Source organism: Pteropus vampyrus, unplaced genomic scaffold, assembly GCF_000151845.1.
Source record: "Pteropus vampyrus isolate Shadow unplaced genomic scaffold, Pvam_2.0 Scaffold66, whole genome shotgun sequence".
Taxonomy (NCBI): domain Eukaryota; kingdom Metazoa; phylum Chordata; class Mammalia; order Chiroptera; family Pteropodidae; genus Pteropus; species Pteropus vampyrus.
The window spans coordinates 1,107,850-1,130,940 of NW_011888847.1; the positions used below are offsets into that span (position 1 = coordinate 1,107,850).

General features: G+C 32.5%; 1 protein-coding gene and 1 pseudogene across 7 annotated transcripts in view; one reads left to right on the plus strand and one right to left on the minus strand.

Moving 5' to 3' along the window:
• Nucleotides 1-5,622: 5,622 nt before the first annotated feature.
• The window catches only part of FOXN2 (forkhead box N2), a 55,388-nt gene continuing 37,919 nt past the window's right edge, over nucleotides 5,623-23,091 (minus strand). For all 7 annotated transcript variants that reach the window (XM_011361302.2, XM_011361303.2, XM_011361308.2 and 4 more), the window contains 4 exons: nucleotides 18,479-18,603; nucleotides 16,276-16,340; nucleotides 11,303-11,371; nucleotides 5,623-9,972 (listed from right to left, as the gene is read on the minus strand). In XM_011361302.2, coding sequence (XP_011359604.1) covers nucleotides 9,449-9,972; nucleotides 11,303-11,371; nucleotides 16,276-16,340; nucleotides 18,479-18,603 — 783 coding nt within the window. In that variant the 3' untranslated portion in view covers nucleotides 5,623-9,448. The remainder of the gene's footprint in view (nucleotides 9,973-11,302; nucleotides 11,372-16,275; nucleotides 16,341-18,478; nucleotides 18,604-23,091) is intronic.
• Nucleotides 21,493-21,611, plus strand: LOC111740656 (annotated as a pseudogene).

Here is a 23,091-nt window from a genome sequence, read left to right on the forward strand (position 1 = left end):
TCGCTAGTTGCAAAAAAATAAGCTATATTTTCAGGGTCCTGCACCCAAGAGCTCATACAGCAACTTTGTGCATATTAAGACAAAGCACCCCCTCAAGGCAAATTACAAAGTGGCATCCCATTAGGGCAAAAAATTAAAGACATCTTTCTTGAGATTGCTTGAACAAGGGTGTGTCTTGGTCCGTGCAGTATAGGCTGATTTCAGCTCCCTTGCGCCCTTGTAGCATGACCTTGTCTGAGGCACAGACGACATACATGTGTGACAGCCTGGCTTATGGGGAGCAACTCAGTATCACTTCTAAACACACTGAGGAGATAATCATGGGCTTATACTGTGACCCTTGTGAAAAAGAGGCTTTAAAGATTTCTAACTTTACATAAGTCTTTTCAAACCCAGCAAATCCAGTCCTAAACAGAAAGATTCCTCACATTGCCTCTAGAAACATCGCTTTAGAAAAGAAGCTGCATGATTCATATTAGGCCCTTTGTCCAGGGATGACTGCCATGTCAGCAACAAGAAGCCCTGACGGCGTCAGGGTTAAATGTTTGAAAATTCTCTTCCAATGAAGGCTAGATTCTGTTGCTTAGTGACTGCTGCCATTGCTTGCTGCTGTCACTCACCTTGTCTCCAGAGAGTTATCCCCCACTCTCATAAGGAAGGTTATGATTGGACAAAGGTGACATCATATTACATAGAGGAATGGTATCTCTTTGTCAAGACAGCACCAATAAGATGACTCAAGAGTTGGTAGTGAAGTGTTTTGGTTCCTTTGTTTTGTTCCTTTAATATAGAGCTAACAAATTTGATTAATTAAACACTTTCTTCATTTCTTGCAGAGCCAATTTTGCAGGTGTTAGTAGTAGATTTTTGCCCATAAAAATATTCCTTGATAGCATATGGATTATCTTCACATTCATATAATCAACGCTAGACTAGCCAAAGCCTTTTCCTCCGCTCATGCACTTGGTCAGCACTTGCGAAGCTGAATAGATGATAGGCAGAAAATGACTACCCCTCAGCTCATTATCACACCATTGGTTGCAGAGTGGAATTTCACACAGGGTAAGTTCTTCTTGGTGCTTATCTGAGAAGTACCTAAAGTGGTTCCAAAGCATCAGTTTCAAGGACAGCCCCATAATAAGACTTCAGGATACATGCATAAGGCTTCAAGGAGTGGGGAAAAAAAAAATCATTTAAAATAGAAAGCACATCTACTTTGAAAATCAAGCAGTTGGAGAAATTGCATGCATTTTAGATAATAAAAAAATCAGCTCTTTGATTACTTTTGAAATTTACGTAACACATTTGTACTGTTTTGAAAATGAAGCCTGATAGTCTTGTTTTTTGCTCTGACATGAGCTACCAGTGTATTCTTCAATATTTCAGCCCTTGAAGACACTAGCTCTGTGACTGGAGTGTCGGTTGCAGATTCACAATGCCAGGCTACTATATTAAATCATCTGTTAAATGTGCTCTTTTCTTGGTAAATATTCAGTATATAGCATATTCACAGCTGGTATAATTGGGTAATTGTTTCCAATTAATGCTGTATTTTGAAAGCTGCAATTCCATATAAAGCTTATAGTTGAGCTGTAACAAAGGCAACCCCTTCCTGAGAAACAGAAGAGTAAGAATTCCTTTCTGCCAATTCTACTGGAAAGCAATTAGAGAGAGAATACTGATAACATTGTATATGGCCTTGTATATTTACCTCCACTGATAAAGAATCTGTAGTGTGTCAGTCGAAATGTATAAGAATACCCCTGCCTCTCCCAAGAGCTGGCTGCAAGTATTTGAACATTGCAATTCCTCCTTTGAATAATCAACATTGTTCTTAAAGTAAATTACAGCTGATGATACATTTTGTGGGGAAAATTCATCTAAAAGAAGAGAAAGATAGTATTTACACAGAATCAATTTTCAAGGAGTCATTTATTCTCAGAATTATCAGCAAACACATTCAGGAAAAACCAATTTAATATATAATTTCCTTTAAGAATTCAGATTGGTGGACAAGTGAAAGCAGAAAGTGAGTGGGAGTTCTTTAAATGAAATCTTAACAGGTGTGAGGGGAAAGTTCTGCTGCTGCTGTGGTTCCTGCTCATTTGACTAGAAAGATACCAAACATCCGGGTTCTTAAAGTGTTTGCTTGGTAGCAGTAAATTATGGTGTTCTGAAATCAATCGTGCTATAAATTGATCAAGATTTGGTTTTATATTTACTTTACCTATTAAGAGATTTAATACTGTAAACAACAACATGAACAAGGTGCAAGCAAATATGTCTGACCTTTGCCCTAGAGGGAGCCATTATCTTTATTACACTAGACATCAAATGAACCTGTTCGCTCTGGAGGGAAACAACTGTCTTCTATGGTTGTTCACTATATAAACATCCTTGAAAATAAGTCTGGAAGATTGTCAGTGCCTCTGTTTTCAAGACACACAAAAATGTGAGACCCCTTACTTCACCTCCATTAGGATGACTATTATAAAAAAAGAAAGAAAGGAAGAAGGAAAGAAAGAAAACAAGTATTGGGGATGATCTGGAGAAACTGGAACATTTGTGCATTGCTGGTGGGAATGTAAAAGGGTGCAGCACTTGTGGAAAACAAGTTCCTCAAAAAAGTTAAACATAGAATTATCATGTCATCCAACAATTTTACTTCTAGGTATACACCCAAAAGAATTGAAAGCAGGAATTTAAACAGATACTTGTACACCAATTCGCATAGCAGCATTATTCGCAAGAGCCAAAAGGTAGAAACAACCCAAATGTTCATCAACAGATTGAGTAAACAAAATATGGTATGTATTATGGTATGTATACATATATATATACACACAATATATATTATTCATATTAAAAAAGGAATGGAATTCTGATACATACCATCACATGGGTGAACCTTGAGAACATTAAATAAAATGAAACTGGCACAAAAGGACAATTTTCATATGATTCCACTTATATGAGGTATCTAGAGCAGGCAAATACAAGGAAATAGATTTATGACTGTTGATATTGACCAGTCACCAGGCTAAAGTAGTGTCTGTCAGCCTTCTCCACTGTGAAATTACCTCTCCACCCCTTGCCCCACCTCCATACTATACTCCTTGGCAGGAAGTCATTACATGAAGCCCCTACCTTTTCCTTTAGAGTGGGGTATTTACATAATTTATTTGGAATTCTTCTGCATGTGAAATTTGTCTCTTTTCCTCCATTTAATTTATCCAATCATTATTTATATCGATGTGAACTCATGGCTATTTATTTTATATTTTGGGTTATAATCCAATACCATTTAGTTTGTTTTGTTACTCAAATTGTTCCAGCTTTGGCTATTGGGAGCTCTTTCAGTTGCAACATTTTTTTTGTTTTTGTTTTTGCTTTATTTTTAATAGACTTTATTATTTTAGAGCAGTTTTAGGTTACAAAAAGTAGAGTTCTCACATACTCTCTTCGAGCCCTATTCCCCACACCCCAAGTATCTCTTATTATAAACATCTTACATTAGTGTGGTGTACTTATTACAATTGATGAGCCAATATTAATGCATTATTATTAACTAAAATATAGTTTACATTATGGGTCACTCTTTGTCTTGTACATCCTATGGGTTTTGACAAACGTATAGTGACATGTATTCACCATTATAATAGCAGAGTAATTTCACAGCCCTAAAAATTCCACTTTTTTCAGATTGGCTTCTTTCACTTAGCAATATGCATTTAAGTTTCTCTCATGTCTTTTTGTGGCTTGATATATCCTTTATTTTTCCTTCCTTACTTCTTTCCTTCCTTCCTTCCTTCCTTCCTCCCTCCCTTCCTCCCTTCCCTTCTTCTTCCCTCCCTCCCTCCCTCCTGTGGCAAAATACACATAAAATTTATCATTTTAATCATTTTTAAGTGTACAGTTCAGTAGCGTTAAGTACATTCGCGGTTATGTAACCAATCTCCAGAACTCTTCATCTTGCAAAACTCAGACTTCATGCTCATTAAACTCCCCATTTTCCCCTTCCCCCAGCCTCTGGCAACCACCCTTTCACTTTGTCTCTATCAGTTAGACTACTCTAGGTACCTCATATAAGTGGAATCTTACACCATTCATCTTTTTGTGGCTGCCTTATTTCACTTGGCATAATATCCTCAAGGTTCATCTGAGTTGTAGTATGAGTCAAAATTTCCTTCCTTTTTTAAGACTGAATATTTCAGTGTTATGCATACTACATTTTGTTTATTCATTTACCTGTCAATGGATGCTTGACTTGCTCTTTTTTGCTATTGTGAATAATGCTGCAATGAACAGGAGTATACAAAGATCTCTTTGAGATCCTGTTTTCAATTCTTTTGGGTATATACCCAGAAAGATAATTGCTGGATCATATGGTAATTTTAGTTTTAATTTCTTTAGGAACTTCCATATACTTTCCATTGCAGCTGCACCATTTTACATTTTCACCAACAGTGCACAAGGGTTCCAATTTTTCCACTTCCTTGTATGAGGTGGTATCTTATTGTGATTTTAATTTCCTTTTATCATTATTGGTGATGTTAAGCATCTTTTCAGATGCTTGTTGTACATTTGTGTATCTCCCATGAAGAAATGTCAATAGCTCATTTCTTTTTTTGGCTGAATGATATTCCATTGTACGGATGTTAGTTTTTTTAATCCATTCACATATTGAAGGACATCTTTGTTGTTTCCAAGTTTTGGCAATTATAAATAAAACGTCTGTAAATATCATGGAGTATGATTGTTGGGTGATAGAATAAAAGCATGTTTAGTATTGTAAGAAACTGCAAATCTGACTTCTAAAGAGGCTGTGTACCATTTTCCATTCCATACAGCAAATGAACGAGAGTATCTGTTGATCCACATTCTTGCTAATATTTGTTGTCGGTGTTCGTGGATTTTAGCCTTTTAATGGGTATATAGTGGTATCTCATTGTTTTTAAAATTTACATTTCTCTAATAACATATGTTGAGCATCTTTTGCATAATGCTTGTTTACAATCTGTTTATCTTCTTTAGTGTTTATTGAGATATTTTGCCCATTTTTAAATTTGTATTGTTTGTTTTCTTATTGTTGAATTTTGTTTTTTGTATATTTTTGGTACTAATCTTTTTTGGTGTTCTGCAAGTATTTTCTCTCAGACTGTGGCTTATTGTCTTATTCTCTTAACTTTCAGAGAGCAGAAATTTTTAATTTTAATGACGTCCAACTTACCAATTTTCATAGGTTTCATCTTGTTGGAAGGTTTTAAATTACTAATAATTATTAATTCAATTAAAAATTGGCACTAGATTATTCAGATTTCTACTTCTTGGTTTATATTTGGCAATTTGTCTTTAAAAAATGTGTTCATTTCATCTAAGTTGCTGAATTTATTGGCATAAAGTACTTAATAATATTCTTTTATTATCCTTTTAATATCTGTAGAATCTGTCCTTATTTCTTATTCCATTTTTTATTTTAAAAAATTCTGAAATTGACACTTCATTTTTCATTTGTATGTCTCCAACTTGATAACATTAAAATGGAAAGTGTATGTGTGTATAGGAGTATGAGTCACCCATGTCTACACTATCCACCCCCAAAGAACAGAGAAAGCACAAAAATGTTATAAAACAAGCTTTATTCTGCAATACTTTATCATAATGAATTGCATCTCTTTGGTAAAAATAAACTTTATAAACACTTTAATAATCAGAGATTAGATACAAAAACTAAACATTTGTTAAGTTGTTTTTAATATGAGCAGTGACTGGCAACTGAGAAGTGGTTCACTTGGACTGGTCATCTACTGGCAGTTAAAACTCAAACTCAGGGGAAATTTTTATGCTACATTAGAAAAGAGGATAAGGAAACAGTTTAATTCAAATTTCTTGAATCGGACAGCATTCTTACACTTTCGTTAAAAATAAATAACAGTTACAATGAATTGGCAATTATACATTTTTATACATTATTATGATGGTAACATCATACTTTAAAATTAAGCACTTAGTTTAATAAAGAAACGTACAACAGTTTAAAAACAAATTTTGACAATGGCACTGGCAGTTAGATGCAAAAAAATATGCTTTAAGAAAATAAAGGCAGGTACACATTAAAATACTCTACTTTGTTTTTCAATAAATATTTTGACTACATCATTAACATAATGAAGTAAACTTTGTTTAAATCAAAGCTTACACATTTCAAACTAACAAAAACTAAAAAATACATGTAAACCAGAAAGCCTCAAAGTTTCTTATTTAAATGCTATGGTCTTCACAAAAGGTAGTTGAATTACTGTAGTATTTAAGACAATAGTCTTATAGATTTGTGAAGCATTCACATCTGTTGCTTAAATTGCTGGGAAAGGCCTCCTGGTCTACCAAGACACACACATTCCCTCTTTAACACTTTCTCTAGCTTTGAATTTGCACTAACATAGATTTAACTGATCAACTCTTTACATAATGCCTCAGAAAGTAGCGAAAGAAAAAAAATATATATTCTAAACTTTACTATATACAAAGAATTCTAAGAGAAGTCATGCTGGCAAGGAGAACAGGAAAGGCTCAAAGGTGGAAAAAAAGAAAGTGATCCACCAATAATTAGCTTTTGCATGAATATGAGTAATATTTTCTTTCTCTGAATTTGAAGAGTAAAATAAAATTTAACTAATTTAGTAATATATTGCACAAATATATTTCAAAAATATATAGTATTCAGGAAACACTGATTCTATTTGGGATGTGAAAGATGAAGATTTTTTTGAGGCAAAATTTTTACTAGGGATCTATTTATAAACTGGAATTGGTTGTAACGATTTATGTCGATGTAAGGCAAATTATAGGTTTGCTTAAATCACAGTTTTAAAATGTTGGAAAATATATAACTTCTCCAGGATTGCCAACTTGTTTTTATTACAGTAAAATTTGTTAGTAATATACTATTGGAGACACAATTTCCAGTCCATAGGACTTGAAATGACTTTCCTTAATTGGGTGGTTATTAGCCATGTTTTTATCTCAATACACCTGAGAAATGGTATCATAATGACTATGGAATGTGGGGGGCCGTAATTAAAATGGTTCCTCCCCTTGAAAATAGCTGTGTTGGTAAATCAGCAAATGGAAAGTGAAGCACTGAATTCTGTACAAGAATTAAGTGTAAAATATGTGTAACTTCTTACTGTTAGCTTTCAGTGCAAAAGTTTTTATTGCCCTTGCCAGTGATGAATATAACCTAAACTTTTAAATTTGTGGGAGGAGTACACGAAGAGGGAGAGAAAATCAAGTTTAAAGAGCTACTATTATTTATATTAAGACAAAATAATTTTGAAGATCCCTATTAGAATTGGGGACAACTCTCCCTCCTTATCTGAGATCATCTTCCTTTCCTTACGAAGAATAATGATCTAATGGACAGGAACCAGAGAGAACATTTGTAGTACAGAATTTCAGTAGAGCAAAATAAACTGGAACCAGATCATTGAAACATTGCTACTAAGTTCTATCCAGAGGGCCCTAGTAAATAGCTTAAAAATAGTTACTAAAATGATTTTTATAAAAATCTGTGTATTATTTTATTCTGTGTACTATTTTATACTGTGGTAAAGCAATTTTTGGTGTTATATTCATTGTCTACAGCAAAAGGTGTTAACTTGGGTTGGCCACTTTCTGTAGTAGATGTGACACATACAGAAAAAAAAAAAATTCAAATGCCTCATCCTGCGTACTTAAGGACTATTTTTCGTCATTGACAAATTTAAAAATTACCAAATTTCGATAGCACCAATTCTATTAGTGTGGCTATCCAGGTTCAATTACAATTAACATAGAAATAGGACAGATAATATTAATGTTATCCCTGGCTTAACGTCTTGCCAATTGAAAAAGACGTTTTCATTATGCTTCTCATTTGACAGTTTTGCCCTAATAAAATTTAGAAGTTAAAATATTTCTCTTTAAAAAAATCCAAGTAAATGCTTTATAGTCATAGAAATAGCTGAAAGTAACAAATCAAAATCATGAGCCTATGTGTGTGTGTATGTATGTATACATATATGAAATTATCAGAAAATGAAAACAGGGTCATTGTCTCTGAAACAGGAGAGAGCATAAGACTGAACTTACAAAAAGTTGCTTCTGTCATTGTAAAAAAAATATAATGAATAAATTTAATTTTATTAGTATCCTGTATTCCTTCTGAGTAATATAGTCAAACTATACAAACGATATGAAAAAATGTCTCATACACGCAGGTAGGTTTGTTTGAATACTTAAATGCCTTAGTCAATCACGTTTAGAACTGTAATATAAAATCTTTTTGCATGGGTTAATAGCACATAATAGGTATTACACTGACACCTCAAAAGGGTGAATTATATAAGATTTAATTTTATATAAATTTTGAAATCCATAAAGGTATTTTGTCCCTAATTTTGTTACATCCTTTTAAATTTAATTGGGTATACATACAAGTTTAATTCATATAAAGCTTGAAAAGAAGTTTTTTCCTAAATAATCCACCTTTACTCATGACAACATAAGTATTCAAAAGGGTTACTTTATACTCCATTCCTACTACAAGATTCTCAGAATGTAGAACACTTGAGCAAATGAAAGATGCTCATTGCAAAAGTGTGTCGAAACTCCGTAACACACTCTATGGCTATATCCTCTCATTGGATAGTTTCAGTTCAACAAAGACAGCTAGTGGCTAATATTTAAATGGTGGTTGCAAAGCACTCTAGGAAAGAATAAAAGGCCCCAGTAAATGCTGTGCAATATCTGGGAAGTAAAAAAATTTCAAAGATAATATTGTAATAGGAATTGGAGTGCTCTTGGATGAAATTACACCACAAAATTGCCTTTTCTAAATCTTAGAAATCTTTGCTGTACTACCTCTGTAACCAAAAGAAAATTTTGAGACATCAAGGATCTTTTACAATTTATATTCAGCTTTGTCATACTTCAACAAAAAAATTAAAAACAAAAAAAAATTCAAATATCACCCTAATAGATTGCATATGTCAGAAGAGGAGTATATGAGAAAGACATGAGCAAAATTTTTAGCTGGATCAGTAGTTAATTACAGATTGAAAAAGAAAATAGACACATTTTGACATATTAATAGAATAAAAGAATTTTCCTAAAAGTCTAAGATAGAGACTAGGGATTTTCTTATATAAAAATTTCTAAATCTTGGAGACACTTATCACAAAAATTATGCCTTTAGGACTTCGCATCGTATTTAGGTGGGGCCTGATCCTAACAGCAATTACTTAATAAAGTTTAAAAAAGAAACAAAATACTTTAAAATAAACAAGTAATTAACACCCCTCCCCCACCCTAAAACAAAGGAAGTCCATATGGCTTTAGTATCCCTTGTAAAGAATTATGTAGAAGAGTATTGCCACACTTTAAAATAATTTCACACTAATAGGTATTTCTATTTTTTCCTCAGCTTTTGATTTTGTGTCTTTGCAGTACTTATTAGGGAACCCAAACATGTACGAATTCCAGCCAGGTGGAGCAGAGATCCAGCTGCCTCTTTGAGCTCCTCATCGATTTCTTGACATGACTGTTTTCGCATCTTTTTGCCTGACCGCCCTTTTTCAGAGGTATCTGCACAAGCCTGTGATGCAAAGCCACTGTCTCCAAGAGGATCATCTTCGTAGTCAACATCTGTATCTTCTTCACTGTGAAATCCTTCGCTGCCATCACTTCCCACGTGGCTACTCTTTGGGATAAATTCATATACCTCATCCACTGAGGACAGGGAAGACATACTAGACCTGGACGCACAACGCTGTGCTGCCATGCTACTTGCACTGTAATTGTGGTCTTCTTTTGGATCAATGCTAGTGGCTAAAGAATCACTCTCTTGTAATCGCATAGCACTGGGATGATTAAATGCATTGCCATAACTCCTCTTTTTCTGCATTGCTGTTTTAAGAGGAAGAGGCTTCTCACCTGTGAAAAATAAAACTTCCACCAATAGGTCAGATGTATTTGACTACAAAAACGAGCCATTTAAAACTACTATATCATTCCTGAATAGTAAGTGCTACAGATTAGTAATGTTTTATACTTCCTTTATTTTTTAAGGAAAGAAAATATCATTCTGTAGGTATTAATCTGAAACATTTTTTTAAAATCTGAAACATTTTAGACTACTTAATGATGTCTTGACCTTTCCATGGAAAACAGAATTATTTTGAGCTGTTTGCACAGAATTCCTCAATATAAATGTATCCCTACACTTAATGTACCACTACAATGGTTTGCTAACCATTTCCTTGTTGATATTTAGGTTTGTCACCACTACAAATGACATTGCAGTGAAAAATTCTTCTAGATGCCTTTTCTCACAAATATGCAAATATTTTTCTAGGAGAAATACCAAGAAATAGAATTATTAAGTAAAAGGATATATACATTTAAAATTGTAGTTGGTATTTCCAAATTGCTCTCCAAAATGGTTGTACCAATTTATATCCTGCAGTGTATGACAATACTCAGTTCCCATACTTAACACCTAACAGTGTCAATTATTTAAATTTTTCATAACCTCATGGACAAAAAAGGAATATCTCAATATTGTTTCATATTGTATTTCTTCAATTTCTAGAAAGGTTGCATATCTTTTCAAATGTGTGTTTTCCACACGTTTTTCCTCCTCTAAAACCCACCTATTCACATTTTGCTGGCTTTTTTGCTGAACTTGTTTCTTATATCTTACTTATAAATACATATACTCAAAATTAATCCTTTGTTTTATATAGTAAAAAAAAAGTGTTCTGCCAGGGTTTGCTTATGTTACTTTTCTTAAAGATAACTTTTGTTGTCAGAATGCTAAAAAATTTTTTTTAAATAAATTTATTTATTTAGTTTCAAGTGAACACTAAAAATTTTGGTGTTTAATTTACCCATCGTTTCTTTCATGAATTTTGCAGTTTGTATTTTAAAGAAGGTTTTTCCTATTCCAAGATTATACTTTCTTATATTTTCTTATTTATAGCTTTCATTTTTATTTTTAAATCTTCTAAAAATGCTATTTCTAAATATGCTATTTATTTCTTCATTTCTTGGTCAATGTAACATTGATAGCATTAACCTCAATTTCTCCATTGCTCACTAAGTTAATGGATATATAATAAAAAAGAAACTAAGTTATTCAGATGACAACAGTTTAGCTAGAAAGAATAATTTTACTGTAACATTTAAATATCTTGCATTCTAAATTACATTTGAAAAGGCAGTAGCAAAAAAGTATTTTAAAAAGAAAAGCATGATTACTTACATTCTAGAATTCCCTGTTCTATAGAAGTATTTAAAAGCATCATTGCAGTGGCAGCATCAATATCAGATTCTTAAAAAGGAAAAGAGTGACAATATTAATGTTTTTTATCATAAGGTTTTGCAAAGAAAAAATATATTAAACAAAATGAGGCATACCTTGTTTTGCAATCTGTATTTGTTCACTTAAAATTATGAACAGTTTTGTGAATAGTACTGTGTAAAGGAGAATTGAGAGGTACGAGAGATAATAAAAGTTCTCTTTAATTATTCACAATGAAAATAAAAACATGAACTGCATTTCAATAAGGTTTGCCCCTAAACAGACAAAAATTACCTAAGAATGTGCATTAAGGCATTATTACTTTTTTAGCATAAAAATGCTAAAACCTTTTTAGCATTTAAAAAATATTTTTACCTATATATATCTGCAGTTAGAAAGTACTGCATTAATTACATGCTAGTTACAGGAGATAAAAAATATATGTAATTGATCAGTCTAGATCATGTGAGTCTACAAAAGCTAAATGAATAATTATTGCTGGCACAAAAATATCAGTACTAACATCTTTCATTATAATTTTATTTGAGCCTGTAAGTACTATAGATTTATATAATACTCAAGAGATCAAACATAATTATGGATAGTCCATAAGAAAAACGGGCTTTAAAAGACTGGTAACGTCAGTAGGTTCTATTCCAGATAGGATCTTTATGCTCTTGTATCTACTTTTACACTGAAATTTCCTCTCCAACATGGTGCTCTATTAGTCCAAATAATTGTCATTGAATAAAAGTAAAATGGTATAATCCAAAATGTGAAGGAAAAGTTAAAAAGTATTTAAAAATTTTAGATTATAAAGGATAAGTTTAAAATAAGACATGAATATAAAACCTCCCATTTCTATCTCAAAGTTGAAAAATTTTTACTATCCCAAAGTTTTCCATTTTACTTGCAATATTTAATTATAATGTTATTTTAGATAATAAAGCTGTGAAGATATTAACTTGGTTTTTTTCCCCCAACTTGACTGTAAACTTTGTGAAGGCAGGAAATATTTCTGTTATTGACTTTTTAAATAAGCCCGAGTAAATCAGAGATGGTTGCTATGAAGGAGCACATAATATTAGAGGTCTTTTCCCTTAAAATGTCACCTCACAAAACAGTGTCTCTACATGATCATCTTTCCAATTAGACTGTCAGCTTCTTAGGGTAGAAACCATGTCTTTATCATCCATGATAGCTGGGACAATAATAGGTTCTTAATTAATGCATAAAGAATAAATATATTACATCTATGCCCTTCTTTCCTTAGATTAAGCTGATTATCACCAAATTACAAACACTGAGTACTTTCAATAATCTTGGCATGTTTTAAGTATTATTAACTCATCTAATCCTCACAACTTTGTGATATGGGTACCATTAGTATTCCCATCTTAAAGATGAGAAAACAGACACAGAAAGGTCTCTAGGAATGCCAGAGGTAGGATTTAAACTTCAGTAGTCTACCTCCAGAACTCAGGCCTCCAATTTGTTATTCATTCAATAAACTGAGTGTCCTGTTATGAGCCTGACATCATTCTACGTTGCGGGAATACAGCAGAAAACAGACAGGAAAATGCTCAACCTCTCAAAACTCAAAGAAATAATTAAAACACAGTAAGTAAGAGAGTGATAAACACTAGGGAGAAAAATTAAGAAAGAAGGGAGATAGAGAGTATTGGAAAAAGTGGTTTCAATTTTAAATACAGAGGTTAGGGAAGGTCTCAAGGAGTGGGTAATGGTTGAGCAAAGACTTCAGGATGGTCAGAATGAAGCCATGTGAATATCTGAAGGGAAAGCATTTCAGGCTAAAAGAACAGCAAGTAAAAAGAATTTGAATCAATGATTCCCCACATATCATAGCCAAGAGGCTAGTAAAACAAAGACTTCTCTAATTTCTGTCTTTTACAATGAGACCTGACAACAATTTGATAGAGTTTAGTATTCTAATGTGTCTTTGAAGAGAAAACGGTACAGCCACTAGCCCATATTGTATCTCTGTGTGAATTGGAAAAAAGGCAACTCTGTCTCCAGGTGAATGCTTCCCTGTATCAAGGCACACAGCTTGAAAACTGAAGTGTGGGCTGGGTTTCAGACCCCACTCATTGTCTCAGCCAGGTGTCCTTGTGTAGGGCACAACTTGCATGACAGTATACAAAAGCAGTGAGAGGTTGCTGTTCCATAAAATAAAATTTTTCTTTTAACAGAAAAAAATCTTTCTTATTTCCAATTACACACACACACACACACACACACACACACACACAAGGAGGTGGTGGTGGTGAGAGAGACTCTAACACTAAAATGCATTATAATGAGTAAAGTTTCAGAAAATTTAAAATCTTATAAATGAAGCATCTATAAAACCTTATTAAAAAATTTAGTATATCTTTAACTTGTAGTAAACTTCCACTACAATTTAAGGAGTCATATTTCTGAAAACTACACCTAAAACTAAAGAAAACAGATAAGAGGCTTATCCTGACAATATAAGAAAGCTGTATGAACACCATTTCTTTTCTTAGTTTCCAAATATTTAAAGTGATGACAAAATTAGGTACTGTTTCTATAAGAGAATGATAGTATTCCTTAAACACATTTATTTCTTGTTGAAAATTTATTATAGCTTAATTAATTTAGACTCTCCCCATGGAATTAACTTTATGGAACCAAAAACTTCTTTGCAAAAGGATTTTATCTACCTCTGATTTGCTTGGTTTAGAACATTTGTAAGTATGCTTCCCACAATGTCTTGCCAACTAATGCTGATGAAAAGTATAACTTTATTAAAATATGCTTTAGAGAAATGACCCATACCATTTGGTAATCAAGAATACCTGATTATCATCAACTTGTGGTTCCTAGCAGCTACCTTCCATCAAACCTCTACCCAAGGTTAAGTATCCTTCCACCTTTTGAGGTCCAGCTCAACCATCACACTTTCTTCTCTTAAAGGCCTTTCTTGACTTACCTCTAAGCTTAATGTGCCACTCACATCCCCTCCCACTACCCTCTCACGCCCGCCCATGTACTCTGCATAATTCTAGCCAAATTACTTCAATTAAACTATATATTTTCTGAGATCAGGGGCCTGGTTCTTTCATTTCTGCATATCCCAAAGCACCCACTATAGTGCCTGGCACCATGTAAGAACTCAGCAATTGTTCGTAGAATAAACAGGTTAAGTGTTTAATCCATTTAGTATTGTATTTTTTCAAACTTTTCCCTAGAAGTAGTATCAAGAGAGAAGAAAAAGCAAATTTCCTCGAAAGTCTATGAATATGCCCTAATGCAACCTGATTTAAATATAAATTTCCTTAAGTCTTATGTTTTTCTCTTAAAACTCATGAGAATTTTGTATTCCACTCCAAGTCAGACCTGCATTTGTTTTAACCCAGAATACCAACTACTCTCACCACCAAGTTAATTATTACTAGGGGAATAGGTCTAAGACTTATGAGTATAGAGATACAGGAGGGATGTAAGGTATTAGCAGCACTGGGGACATGATGCGTAATATGTATAAGTCATTAGATGAAAGAGAAGTACCTACGCTCTAGTTATGAAAAATTGTGACTGAAACCAGAAGGAGAAACTTGTGAAAGTGTCTGCTCCCCAAAGGAAGCAGAACTTAGATGAAATAGAACAAGAATATGATAAGATTCTAAATAAACCCCAAAATTCACAAAGAAAACATTCTCAAAATGTGCACATGAACCGATCTTGAAAGATTAAGGATAACAAATTAATGAGGTAATAAAAAAATAAAGAAAATTTCAGCAATACCTAAATGTAAAGAGAAACCACATTTACCCATTAGGTATGAGGAAAATGGATACCTTACATTATAGTTAAGACTGAACATGTGTGAAGTAGACTCCATAGCCACTTAACTTCTTTGTAGAGTTCTCTTAAGCTTTTTCACATTCTTCTCTCCCTTATTGTTACAGACCATCATTACACTGCTTCCTATGCTCAGCTTAGGGTAGCTCCAAAGAGCCAAAATGTCTCTGATACACAGAAAGGTTTTTGTTCTAAGCATTTCTATTTTTAAAGGTTATAGAAATGTCTCTAGATGCCAAAGCAACAATGCTAGAAATCTTTATGTGAATACATTACTAATCTATAATATTAATTATGAGTAGGAGAAAAAAACACTAATTCAGAATTTTGAAATACTTTCAAAAAGAAGTCTACAAAATTTTAAAAGTTAACGTATTGTCTTCTTAAAGTTATTTACACTTAAATAAACAATAAAAGAAATATTCTAAATTACATTCTAATACAGGGGCTAGCAAACTTCTTCTGTAAAGGGTCAGTAAGTAAATATTTTAGGTTTTGTGGACCGAGAGGTAAAATCAAGGATACAATACAGAGGTCTCTGTTGCAGCTACTTAACTCTGTTGTTGTAGCAAATTTTCACAAGCCTTGAAATATTATTTTTATTTTTTTCAACCACTCACAAATGTAAAATCATCCCTAATTTACAGGCCATATAAAAACAGGTGGCAGGCCAGATATGGCCTATGGACCACAGTTTGCCAATCTCTTAGTCTAGCCTAAGTTGTACCTGAAAAGATAACTCAATATTACTGATGAATATTTTCCTATTTTCAAAGGAGAATACACATGAAGGAAATAAAAAATGGGATATAAAACAGTATATACAGTATGAGCTCAGTATTTGGAGAAAAAGCATATGTGTGTGTCTGCATGCATGCAAACTTAATCTACTCATGTATAAGCCATAAAAAGGACTAAAGCAATTATATCAAAAGGTTAACAGTAAAGGGTAAGTTTTAGTTTTTCTTTTATGTGTTTTTATGTTCCAAATTTTCTGCAATAAACGTGTAATTACTTTATAATTAGAAAAGTTTTTTAATTCTAACTTTTTACCATTTTTATGATTGAAATACTGATCTTATACATACCTTTGAGGGTTCGCACCTGGTTCTGTGTGAGTACAGAACTTAAGTAGTGAGGTGATAAAGAGCCACTGAAAAACAGAGATACGACAAATGTACTTACAAAAATTTAATTTCACTTTTTATAGAGCTTAGTCACAAATATGACTAATTTGTACAACCCCCCCCCCAAACTATTTTACCTTGTTTTCTTTGCTAATACTATTCAGTTTAGGAAGAGTCTGCCAAAGGAGAAAATGCGTAAGATCTAAGATTAAATCACAATTTTTTGTGATTTAAAAATATTTAATATTTGGATATTCTTAGGCAAAATAATTAATCTGTAAAATAGGAATAATTAAACCTCCCCACATAAGGTTGCTGTGCTAATTAAATAAGAATAATGCATTTAACATGCCTGGAACAATAGACAATACACAATAGTCACTAATTGGTGTTGTGTTGGATGCTTAAGTTTGATATAACATCACTACAGGTGTTACCACAGAAATGAAAGTGTTTATTAAAACAAATGTTTGAGGAGGACTTCATGGTAATGATGGAAAATAGGTAAGTTCCTGATTTTATTGGTAAATATTATTATCAAATTCGACTTTCTATATTCATGAAAAGAGACTAGTTTTTTTTTTTAATTCCAAAAATTAAAATACTTTTGAGACAAACTATTTCTGTTTTTTGGAGTTTGTGATAGTATAAAAAAAAAATCTGCTTTGCTAACTAAATTACAAGTCTATTTCTTAGTCACGGTTTTATGTACACTGTATCACATTCTCATCTTCAGACTTACTAATTATGACAGGAAAGGACTACACAAAGGCATGTCAGAAGGAACTGTCATTTTGCCAAAAAATGAAAAAGAGAAAATGTTTCTAAAAGTATTAAGGTAATGTTTTAAAGTCATAGATTATAATCTTTATGCTGTCATTGTTTTATCTACCTGTTTTTAATCCACAAAATCATCTTTATTTACCTCTAAACATATGATAAAGCTAAAAAATATAAACATGAAAATGCAACATATCAAAGGCGCATTAAAGTATGCTTTTGATGGTATACAAATATTGCGCCAATTCTCTCATTTAATCTTAATAAAAACACAGCATAGCTAAATAAAACACATAAGTGACCATCCCAGAGCTTACCATTAGTTTCTAAATTATTATTATTTTTTAACTGGAACATAAGCACCAACATTAACTAATAAAGAAGATACTGACTCTCAAATAATGAGGATATAAACACTGATAAATTCTTTTCTAGATTTCATTCATAAAGATAAACCACTCAGTAGTTCTTATTACAATGATCCTTCTATCTACTTAAAAATCTCAAAAGTACATATATACACATATATATTAACGACATTTCAGCTTTAGCCTTACTAATTTTTTACTATTTCAGTTACCATCACACCTCTAAAATTTATAATACTTTAAGAAATTAACCAGTATATGAAATGGTGATAATTGTTGCAGCTGGGAGCTCATTATAACTTTGTATTTTTGTGTATGTTTGAAAATTTCCATTCATTTATATATTAAAAAGCTTTACATTAAAAAAAATTATTAAGCATTATAGACTACCCTTAAAAGTATCTTGGCAAAATGTGGCATTTTTAACTCAAATGAATGTACATAATTCAAAAAGATTATGAAGGCCTCTTTAGGAAAATGAAACAAAATTAGATTTAAGGAGGTCATATTATTTTCAGATGTGACTTAAAATGAGAAAGCCATAAGACCAATAAGAGTCACTGAGTTTGAAAGCAAGAGCCAAGGAAATACATTACAATTATATTTGCCAGCAAAAACAAAACAAAATGTTACAATGACAAACTGTTAATATCTTATTTTAAAATTATTAAATATACTTTTAATATCTCACATCTTTAGGTCAACATTATTGCAGGCAAATAAAATGATTTAACCATTTGTACCTGAAATCATATAACTTTCTTTAGAGTTCAGTTATAATACATTCAGTATTGACTACATTTTCTAGAATTTATGTTCTTACCTATCCAATATCCTGTTTCCTAAGAACACAAATTAAGATTATAAGTAAAAATCCCTTAGGCTAATGTCTTATCCATAAATAATTCTCTATACAATAAAAAACCCCAAACCCCTACAACTTTTTTTTAAGTTTCTCCATCTCATACAAGGAAATTTATAAATCACCACTGACAGTAATATGGAAGATCCTGTACCTTTGTGGAGATGCAGGAGGGGTGTAAAATGTTAATGCTGAGGAAGAAGGTTGCTTCTGCAGTGCCTGCATAAGGTTGGGTTTATATTCTGGATTAACACACCATAAAGAACCTTTTCCATTAACCTAGAATAAAATACACAAGAATTAATAACCTGGAACTTTAAGACATACACATCAGTATCTGAATGTTTTTAATAAATGTATGAGGAAAAAAACTCCTATTGTACCTTTGGAATACAATGCAAAGGATGAAACTTGCTAGGTAATCACCCGATTTAAAGCCCTGGAGGCAAACTGCCTGGGTTCTTAACTCAAACTCTGCCATTTACCTGAAGTGTGACCTTAGAAAAGTTAACTAATCTCTATCCCTCTGGGCCATTATTCTCTCACTTGCAAGGTAGGATAGTAACAGTACCTACAGATACTCATAGGATTGTTAAATTATACATAAAGTATACTGCACAGTGCCTGGCAGTATACATAGGGCCACAGGAATGCAGAACTCCAGGAAGTCCCATTCACATCACAGTCTGTGAGAATGGTACAACCCCAAGGTGTGCAGTGAACAGCATGGAGGACAGTACAAGGTGCTCCTCCACACACTAAGATGTCAATAAATGTTAGCCATTATTATTACTGTTACAAAAAATAGGAAAAATTAAACTTTCTATACAGCATCATTTCTCAAAAAGTATTAAAGAATATGATACTAGGTGAGGCATCAAAGAATAATTTTTACTTTTAATGACATTAACAGTAATGTTTTAAGTTCCCATTTAAAATAAGTTTATATTTAAAACACAAACAATTTAATGAAAAACATGGGAACTGAGTGAGGTATGGAAAAGACTCCTGTAAAAAATAGAGGAAGAAGCATCATTCCTTCCCTCAAGATAGTTAAGTTACAACATTTGAGGAACTTCTGGATAATATGGCGATGAGCACATAAGCCCAGATGCCACTGAAATAATCAACAGAATCTAAAAATAATGAAATTTTTATGATTACTGGAAACTAGAGAACATATAAATAAAAGTGCCTGCTAACTTACGAATGCGAAGTGCCTGAAAGAAGGGCCTGCCTGATCCACAATTCCAATAATAGGAAGGAACAGCTTACCAAGAAGGTACGTGGACAAGATACCTGAAGAACGTCACTAATATTATCTAACATGCAGAGAATAGGCCAAGCTATATGATAATTTCCTTGAATAGGTTTGAAAATGCTGCATATTTTATCTCCCTCCTTCTTAGGTCATACTACACATTAGCAGATTAAGGGATCTAAGTAGTGCTGCTATAATTAAACCTGCTTTATGTGGTTTCCCAAAGTTATCTGACACAGAATCTCTTTCAGGCAACATTGGAGGAGTTAGTGTCCTACGGATTATCTAAGAGAAAAACTGATGTAATTAACGAACTCTTGTAGAATATATTCCCAATTATTAATGGGAAAAATCTACAATGATCATGCCATAAAGAAAAATAAATTCCCTTTTAAAGATCATAATTTTAGACTCTAGTACAGAAGAAAAAAAAATTAACAATTCCAATAACAACAAAATTCCCTAACACTTGGAAATTTATACACTTCTGGACGGAAAAGATTTCTAAGCTACAATTACAAATTATCTAGTAAATTAAGGGTATAAGAAACATTGTGATATCAAAACTAAACCGATGTCTCCATGGCTCTACTTAAAGGCAAATTTATATATCCTCGAACACTCTCATTCTTAAACCAGAACTGAAATAATTTGAAACAAGCTTTTATCATATCTAGGAGGAAAAACGGAGAATGAAAATTACATACTATTATATAATATAGACATATTACATAAGATTATATAAAAAGAAAACTGATAACTTGATAAACTAGGAATTAGAAAAAGAATGGAATTGATAAATAAATTCAAGACAATATTCTAAAAAACTATCAGTATGTTATACACACACTGAGCTAGTGAAACAAAATAACTGAATTTTAGGAACTGTCTATCACCTGCTAACACTTTCTTCAGGATAAACCTTTGCTGAACATCCCTACCTCTGCACATCCTTAACAGAAGCCCAATTACAAGCATATCCCTACAAACGTACCACATCCACACAGTTTACACGCAGCACTTCATAGCCATGTAAGGCGGAAGTCCAACTGTAACCTTACCCCACTTCCCTGGAGCTATTTGTAGAGTGGTTAAGAGTACAAGCCTTGGAGCCAGATGGCTTACTTTGGAATCCTGGCTCTATCACTTAACAGCTGTTTAACCTTTAGAAAAATGTCTATGTTCTCTGTATATTAGTATGCTCAAAATATACATATAAAATAGCACCAACTTCAAGAATTACTGTATTATAAGTTAATTCACACAATGAGCTTTAAACACTGCCAAACACATAAGCACTCGATAAATGTTGGCTACTAGATATTTTTTCTCTACAAATATTGAAAATATAAGGCATAACCCAGTCCCCTCTCCCACCTGTGATAGACAAAACTTCTCAGAAACTCAGAACTAATTAATGAGATGAGTGAGATTCAAACTGCTAATTTTTCTATTTCAAAACCATTTCTTAAAATTTGAATTACTTTAAAAGTACATTAACAATTTACTTAGACAACAATAATATTTACATGTTTTCTGTTCCTCTGCTTTTTGCCTATATAAAATCCTATATGATATAAACTATTATGATGCTGAAGATTTAACATGATGAATTTCAGAGTGCTTCCATTTCCCAAACTTTTTTTCGAGGTAATATTAGTGTATTACTGAGGCTTTTTTATTTTTGAATATCATGTTATAATTGTTATAGCAGAATGACATAATGAAAGAACACTGTTCTGCAGGTTTAAAAACTGAGGTCCTTAAAGCTGCTTATTGATTGGCTATGTGATATTGGACAAATCATTTAATCTCTAAGAGTTAGTCATCTTATTCATAATTTACCTATAAAATAAGAAACCAGGTCACTTGACTGAGTTGTGAAGAGATTCAAAGAAGGTAATTTAGTCTATGGCCATGCCACCCTGAACATGCACGATCTCCTCTGATCTCGGAAGCTAAGCAGGGTCGGGCCTGTTTAGTACTTGGATGGGAGACCACCTAGAAATACCAGGTGCTGTAGGCATTTAAAAAATTAAAAAAGAAGGTAATTTATATGAGTGACATGGAGCTGCAAAATAAATATTAAGGGATTATTCTGAAATCGGCATTTGTATATTCCTACTCCTTTACTTTTAAAAGTTGAAGGAGTTTTAAAAAATCAGTAAGAACAAAAATCAATTAATTCTGAAAAAAAGACAAAAGTTAGGTAGTGAAGAACAAAGGATAAACTAAATTTGGAAGGGAAAAAGCTCTTGTTTGAGGAAAAGTATGGTAATTGAGTGTTAGGCAGTTTTTAACATCCTAGCAACTTAAATACACAGGAAAAGAAAAACCATGGGTGTCATATCACACTGTAATATAGAAAGAAATATACTATATTCCAGATGAAACTTTTTCCCGGCCTTCAATGGCAAGATATCACATGACCTATGCTAAACAAGTATTTGAAATTTTGTCTTTTTCCCCAAAGGAAGTCAAGTATTACAAATGTATTTTTAGATTAAATGATGAAACTTCTTATATTAGATATATATTCAGTCACTTGGTCCAAATGATAAATGTGTTTTGATAGAGAAATAAAACTTTAAAATGTTAGCACTCACAGCATCATTATGTTTCATAGAGAAATAATATGCATGATTTATTATTCATATATTGACTAAGACAATTATTTTAATAATTCTAGCCATGTTCTATCTTGGTATTCCTGAGATTACACTCCTAGAAACTATATAGTTCAAGACTACTTTTCAAATTCTATTGTGCTTTCATTTCCCAAACTCTTTTTCAAGGTAATATTAGTGTATTACTGAGGCTCTTTTAATTTTGAATATCATGTCATAATTATTACAGCAGAATAGCATAATGAAAGAACACTGTTCTGCAGGTTTAAAAATTGTGAGAGTTGCAAATTGTTTTGATTGTGGTAGAATTGCCATTTCCTTGAAACAGCAAATTAGAAGAACTGGTACTAAAAACTTGCAGTTCAGGGAAGTTAAGTATCTTGAATAAGGTCTCCAAATAACAGTCTGGTTTATGTTACCATGGCAGTACTTCCTTTCACTGGGTCTGGTCATGAACTAGCAGAAATAAGAGATAAACCTATGCCTTTGCTAATCTGTTTTAGAATCTACAGCAAAAAGAAACTTACTTTTAACTAACTCGCACCTAAAAACTTTGCCTCCTTATTATTGTGCTTAGATAGAAAACAAATAATAAAGAGCTTTAGAAGTTAAGAATTGTTTTAAACTAAATTCGCTTAGAACAAGATAAATCTTTTGTGCAATGGAAACAGGAAATGTGCATTATTTCATTTACTATTATGCATTTTGGAACTCTAAGGCTTCTGGACTTATTTGGTAGAGAACCACTGAAGGTTTTGAAGAAATGAGGAATATAAGAACTGAACTTTAAAAAAGGTTTATCTTAATGGAAGTTGTAAAGAATAGATTGTGAGAAGAGGCAACGTTCACTACTCCTGAAATGTTATGTACTTGCTCTGT